Consider the following 7,366-nt stretch of genomic DNA (forward strand, 5'->3'; position numbering starts at 1 on the left):
GAAGCAGCTTGGTCCCAAGCCTTATGGATCCTCATTTGCTAAACAGGAAAATAGCGATGGGCTTGTAGGGCCAGTTAAGTACATACAAAGACTCGGTATGCCTGGCATATAGTAAGTGCTCAGTAAAGGGCAGCTGGTAGCTTTATGATCAGTGAATGAGGTTCCTAGATGCATGTTCCCATCTAGATCCCTGAGGCCTAAGAAACCAGAGGAAGTTTTAAGGCCTCAGAAGGCAGACGTTTCTGGGACCTAGTGAGGGGGCAGACAGACTCTGGGGAACATCAGCAGCCCAAGTGTACCCACTTCCTAGCTAGAGAAATCAAGGCTCCAAGCAGGGGCTCCTCACCTGCAGGAGTACATGTGGTTCTTTCTCACGCTCCTCCGGAAGAAGCCCTTGCAACCGTCACAGCTTGAGGCACCGTAGTGCTTCCCTGTGGCCCGGTCCCCACAGATGGCACACAAGGCGCTGACGCCCAGGCTGTTGGGTGCATTGAGGTTGGCACCTTCTGATGGGGATGTGTCTGCACCAGAGGAGACAAGAGTGAGGACTCAGGAGGGGCCCTGCTCCCCTGGTGGCTTAGGTACAGAAACCAGTATGAGCATTATGGGGATCTCCACCGCCCCCTCCCAGGCCTTCAGCCTCATCCGGACCTGGGTGCTGTTCCCATTCCCGCAATGACCTTGGGCAAGTCCCTCGGCATTTTGGAACTCCTGTTTTACATCCGTTACTTAGGGATGGTTATGACAATGAGTTCACAGAGTCATCTGTGAGCGTCTGCTACTCCATGGTACAGACTGCTAAGCCCAGTTTTCTCTGGGAAGTAATGAAAACCTGATCACCCCCTACAATGCCTCTGACGTTTACAGACCCGAATAACTGGGCAGAGGGGGCTGTGGAAGGGACAGTATGCCCCTGGCATTTGCTCAGGTCCTGTCCTTCATTTCTCAGTGTATCCAGAGGCTTCACAGACTCTCCCAGGGAACAGGAAGAAATGCACCAAGGACAGCGGCCCATCTGTCCTCCTGGGAGCAGGTAAGGGCAAGTTTCTGGGCATCTTTCAAATACCACCTGTGTCAGAGGCGAAAGCATCTATGCATCTATGTAAGTCTGAGAGGGGAGATAAGAAACAGGCAGCAAAGATCTTGGACAGAGTGCTTGGGGTCCTGGGGTGCCAGTGCTGATGTCACCACTAACAGACCTGTGACCTTGGGCAAGTCCCTTTATCTCTCTTCGAGTCCCCTTGGGCCTCAGTATCCCTAACTGTAAAAGGCAGGGGTTCAACTGTTCTGATTTGCAAGTTTTTTTTTTTTTAATTTCAGCAGCGGAACCCTCTTTGTGTAAGCAGGCCTTCCATCAAGGCTAGACCTCTTGGAGAAGATGATCGATGCCATGGACCATCTCCCCAGAAAAATGCACACATATGCATACCACACAGTCATATGCAGATGGGTTTTTGTGGATACCCCAAATCTGACCTTGACTTCCTGGGAACACCACACTGAGAACCAGAGGGGGCACTGTGCTACAGTTAAGGGCACCCATGCTACAGCCCTTCTGCCAAGCTTCAGTCTGAGCTGGCCTACTTCTTAGCCGGGTGACGTGGGCTGCATGAGCTCACCCCTCCGTGTCTTTGTTTCTTTGCATGGGAAACAGGATGCATAATCATCCCCAAAGACTGTAGGGAGATTCAGTGGGTCGATGTAGGTGACATGCTTGGTACATAAAAAGCACTGTATCAGGATTCGCGAAGGGAAAGCTTTCCTGCAGAATCAAATTCCCGGAGCAGAGGACGTGGAGCCTTCATGCGTAAGTGGACCCCGCCATGTCTCGACTCTGCCATCATCCAGCTAACATCTCCTAGGTTCCTGAGGTGCCCAGAGCTCAGCCCCCTCCACTTGGTGAATTATTCCCGGAGATGGGGATAATTGTTAAGCTATGTTGGTGCCCTTTCTCCCTCAGCCTCACTTGCCTCAACCCCTGGAGAGGTTATGACCCCACAACTCCTGGCTGTTCAGGGAGCCTGGCGGGGCGGGGGATCCTCCGCCCTGCGCAGAAGGGGCTGGGTGCTATTGAGTTTATCATCTTACCGCTGCATTCGGCAGACAGGCCCCATTCTCCGGGTGAGAACACCGAGGCTCAGGGAGGACCTGTGACCTGCCCAGGGTCATCCCACTCCTGCTAAGCGGAGGAGCCAGATTTACAGTCCAGGTGTGTTGGACGACTCTGGCCTGGGCTGCCCTTGCTGGGATGTCTGCAGGGGCCTCTGGTAAGCAAAGTCCCTGCTGTTGCTGGTGCTTCCAAATCAGGAGCGGGAGACAGATGGGGAAATCTCCATGGAGCGCTGGAACCCCCAGCTCAGGAGGAATGTAAAATGTGATGCCAACACTCACACCCTTTCCAAGGCCAGTGGGGAACACAGACCTCCTGACGGATGCCCAGTGCTCTTGAGACGACTCATGGTGGGTGAGGCCCAGCTACCAAGGCCGGGCATCAGGCACCTCATCTTACCGAATCCTCTGGTTAGCACAGGAGGCAGGTGCTATTCTGTACCCCGTTTGACAGATGAGGAAACAGAAGCTCAGAGAGGAGGCTGGCTGGCAGAGTTCTCATAGGTAGGAAGGGTCTATGCCAGACTTTGAGCCCAGATCTTTCGGGCCCCTGAGCCCGAGGCTGTGCTACTGAAGGGACACTCAGGGGTGGCTTCCACCTAGGGCACACGTGACTTAGGGAGGTGCAGGCTCTGAAGGGGTGACAGGGCTGGCCCTAGGAAGTAGTCTAGGGCTAGACAGTGGCCAGGAGTATGACAGCACATAATGTCCCCACGGGGTCACACGACACCCTGCCTGGTGCAGAAGCTTCTTGTTCACCATTTGCTGTGATTTTCCCTGAACTCCCTTCCATGGATGCTCTGCAGAGCTGGCCGGCCAGCAGGTCTGAGGTGATTGAACCCATTTTGCAGAAGAGAGAGAGGCCAAGCTAGGGGATATGACATGCCCGAGGTGGCACAGTGAGCGGATGGCAGGAACAGGTGAGCAGCTGGTGAGGCCGACCACAGGCAATGCAGTCACATCTTTCTGACTAAGCCAAACTGACCACAAGCATTACAGACCCTGGCTGAAGCCACAGAGCCACGGAAGGAGGGCAGGGGGCAGGCTGGCTTTGGTCCCCTGCCACACACCTTATTTGAGGCTGGCTTAGGGTCTTTCCCCTCTAGAAGCTTCCTGGCTTCCAGGCTTCCTCTCTCCCCCTACCTCCTTGGGGAGGAGAACCTCTCAACCCAGTTTCAGATGTACTCTTGGTGATGTGCAAGCAAATCTATAAACCCGGGGAGTGATACAGTGCAGGCCACAACACCAGCTCAGAGAGAAAGGGACGTGCAGCTCAGGGGACTCTCCTTTGGCAAATGTCAGGACCGACCCCTTGCATATCCTCCATGTCTCCATAATGGAGGTTACGAGAGAGTACGGATCACCCCCCAGTCCAGGAACATGCACTAGGACAGGAGCAGGGACAAACCAGGGCACAAGGCAGAATGCCCGCAGAGGACATACGTCCAGAAAGCACAGGGCGCACAGCCTGTGTGCGAACTTCCGCAGATACACGGACACACACTCACTGTTGCTTCCGGAAAGAAGCAAGACAAGCACACACACCTCTCGAGACACCAGCGAACACACGCAGTGATCAAATACAAATGGAAACCAAAGAACGGGCACATACAGACAAACTAACGCAAATATGCAAAAGGGTTCCCGGAGGCACACGCACGTTTGCCAACATGGTTCTCCCCCCACACACGGTGTGCAGAAACTCGTGCATGCACACCCAGACGAGGCCACAGGCATACCACAGCTCACACTGCTGACCAGTATCTCATTGAACAAAACTTCCCTAAGAACTCTAATTTTTTCTAAGTGGGGCGTTCACCCCAGGAAAGTCCCAAAGACACCCCGTGGGGCCTCTCCATTCAGCATCTCCAGGGACAGAGCATACCTTTCTCTCTCTCTGGACCTAAGCCCAGAGGGTGCAGGAAGGGGCCTAGTCAGGCCCAACTATCGCAGCTGGGCGCCAAGGGGGAGGTCACCATCATGTCGCCGCTCCCAGTGACGCACTGAGCAGAGACAGCCTTGAGGTAACAGGGAGCAGACGGGCCAGACAGGAATACCTGGGATCTACTTTTGCTGGAGAGCTGCCCACGCGGGCCTCCCCTCACCCAGAATGCCTCTGGTCGCTGTACCTGGGCACACCTGTTTCACCTGGCGACACCTGTCCGGACCTCCAGGCCCGACATGCCATCTTCTATCATTCTCCTCCCAGCGCAGCACGGAGCACCCCCGGCCTGCTCCCGAGCCGCACACCTGGGCACACCTGCTCCCACCTACCATTGCCCATGGTCAACACTTGCACATTCTCGAACTCGAGGGTGGTGTAGGCGGGATCCAGCGCGGCGCTGTAGTCAGCCATGTCCATGTCCACGAGGGTTTTGGAGAGGCGCATTCTCCCCTTCCACCCCTCAGCCGCTCGCCCTGCCCAGGATGCCCACCCCGAAGGCTCGAAGGCTCCGGGCAGAGCCCCGGCCCCGGCCCTCTGCCCTCCCACCGCCTCCTCCCAGGGGCCCCCTCCGCCTTCCTGCGTTTCAAACCTTCCTCTGGGAGGATCTGCCCGGAGTCTTGGCCTAGCCCCTGCGAAGGGGTGGAGGCTCTGCCGGGGAGGGGTGGGGGTTAATGGTTAATCAGCTCCCCCACTGGTGGATAGGCTGGGCGGGGCTGCAGGGATTTGGCTGTTTATTGGTTTCTGGTGGACACCCAGGTGCCATTACCACAGTTGGGGCCCTAACCCCCCCCACCCCATACTCAGTTACGGATTTCTGTAGGACGGACACACTACCTCGCCGACGCTCATCGGACCCCTGACTCAGCCACCCGCTCCCCCAAGCCATAACTGCCCACAGTCAGGCATTCTAGATGATAGGCAGAGACACTGACAGCTCCCCCCTCCAAGATGCCCTGATTCAGTAACTTCCCAAATCATTGACTTCTACCCTCAATGCTCTGGAGGAGATAAAGCCGCCTCATGGCACAGAAATAAGGACCCAAATCCCAGGCCTCAGACACCAATCTTTGGATCCTCCTCCTGGGAACCCCCCGCCCATGGCCCATCTCCCTGCGAAGGAGCATGGACTCACCTGGGGTTCTCCTTTCCTGATTCCCGTGACCCCCCTGTGGCTACAGCAGCCCCCGCAGCAGCCAGCAGCTCAGCACCGCCCCCCCCAATGTCCTCACCTCCTCCTACTTATGTCCCCACCCCCCTCAAGGGCGGGAGGCGAGGCCTGCCTGGATTACACTCAGGCGCCTACCCCCTACCAGTCATGACTTTGGGTAAATGATTCTCCTCCTGGAGCCTCAGTTTCCTCCTCTGTAAAAGGCATAACTGAGCTCGAAGGGTGGCCTGAGTGTTAAACAAGACGGTATCAGGCAGGTCCTATCAAGCGTCCATCCCTGCTCCCCCAATATCCGTCATCTTCCTCTTCTCTCCACCCAGAGCCTCCTTCAGAGGGGCCTTCGTGGGCCTGTCACCTGAGCAGTCGCGGGGGCCCCATACTTCAGTCCCTGTGTCTGGCTTAATGCTCTGCGGTTGCTGAGATCCCTAATGATTTCTGAACAAGGTGCCCTGCAGATTCCGCGGCGGGTCCTGCCTGCCTTCTGCGGGCCGCCTTCCTACCGCACGGGGCCCTCGACACCAAGAGCTTCCCGCAGAGCCTGGGAGGGGAGGTCACAATGCAGGAGGCAGAAAGCGCAGAGGAGGGCAGAAGGGCCTAGACTTGGGAGCCTGGGAGCCTGGGAGCCTGGGAGCCTGTCCTCCCCGGGCAGCTGGAGCAAGCGTGGGTGAAGGAGGGACCGCTGATGGGCACACGGCAAGGGGGTGAGTTAGTGATGGAGCGAATCAAGGGATGAGTGCGTGAATTAGTGAAAGCGTGTGTGAACCAGTGAAGGAGCAAACAGGTGGGGGGGGGGTCTGTGCAGGCAAATCAGTGGGTGCGGGGGTGTGTGGGTGGTGTGTGAGGGTGGGCAACGGCCGCCTCCTCGTTCTCCCGATTATTAGAAGCCCCATCGCCAGACTGTGCAGCCTCATTCTTCCCCTCTCCATCGTGCCCCCCGGGAGCTGAGAAAGGGAAGTGATTGTTCTGGAGGAGAAGAGAGGCTGCCCTTGATGTCAGGAGACCCGGGTTTAGCAGCTAGTTCTATCACTATACGTATGACTTTGTTCAAATCGTGTCTCTCTCGGGGCTTCGATTTCCCCACCTGTAAAGTGGGGAGATTTTGGCCCATTTGTCTGTTGTACAAGACCCCCAAGGAGGGAGGAAGAGAGACCTTCCCCCAACCCCACCCCACAGTCTGCACCTAGAAATGTGACAAAGGCCTGAAGGAGACTTCAGCTACTGGCATGTTTCTCCCATGCCCCGCCCCCCACCGGGGACATCAGACCCCAGCTCCAGTAGCCCAGATAGAGCTAGCTGGGCAGGAGAGCTGACTGAGGGATAAACACATAGGAGAAGGAGGGACAGCCTTGGGAGGGGCCCCTGAGGGCTGACCCTGGGTCCTGCCACCTGTCTGGCACCTGGGTTAGGCCACACACACACTACTGCTTTCACAAGCCAGCCGTCTGTGACCTACATGCACGGCGTCTCATCAGCTCTAAGCGGCACACTCCCCCGTTACCAATGGTGGGATGTGATTATTAGCATGTCAGAGTTCACTGGTAACAAAAATAACAATTTTTCAACCTCCAGATGACATCTTCGATTGAATGAAGTAAGGTCTATGGTCCACTGGGGTGAGCTGTGGCATGCCACATCCCTGACCCGTTACACAGGAGAACCACCAGATGGACAGTCCGCCTGTGACTGTGACAAGCTACCAAGGACACAGAGCGTGACATGCACTTTACCAAACACACAACACCCATGATCCGCTGCTTATGAGTCACAGTCTAGAACCTGTGTCATATCCCGTCCACATCGTGCACATCACAACCTACTCCACATGTAAATTTATCCATTCTTGAACTACAACTGCCCACACATGAACTTGCATAATTGATTAGAGACCTGCTCTATTTTACCCTGAACTGACCTCAAACAGTATCTTCTAGATACATGTGCCTCATATAAACGACACGCCACCGTAAGATCTACTGGCTCTGTGATCTCAATCAGCTTATTCTTTTGAAGCCTTGATATCACTAGCAAATGGGACTAACTTATAGTTTGTGATAAAGATTCAATTAAATAATATCATAAGCGTTCTTAGACCTCCTTCCCCCTTCCCCCACCCCCGCAACCACCACTTCAAGTGTAAACTACAG

General features: G+C 55.6%; 1 protein-coding gene across 5 annotated transcripts in view; it reads right to left on the bottom strand.

The window, feature by feature from the left end:
- Positions 1-7,366, bottom strand: part of HNF4A (hepatocyte nuclear factor 4 alpha) — a 61,681-nt gene that overhangs the window by 20,417 nt on the left and 33,898 nt on the right. For 3 of the 5 annotated variants that reach the window (XM_032350586.1, XM_032350589.1, XM_032350588.1), the window contains exon 2: positions 347-521. In XM_032350586.1, coding sequence (XP_032206477.1) covers positions 347-521 — 175 coding nt within the window. Of the gene's footprint in view, positions 1-346; positions 522-4,383; positions 4,677-7,366 lie in introns of those variants that run through there. The other 2 variants (XM_032350585.1, XM_032350584.1) reach the window with 1 other exon arrangement.

Source organism: Mustela erminea, chromosome 7, assembly GCF_009829155.1.
Source record: "Mustela erminea isolate mMusErm1 chromosome 7, mMusErm1.Pri, whole genome shotgun sequence".
Classification (NCBI taxonomy): Eukaryota; Metazoa; Chordata; class Mammalia; order Carnivora; family Mustelidae; genus Mustela; species Mustela erminea.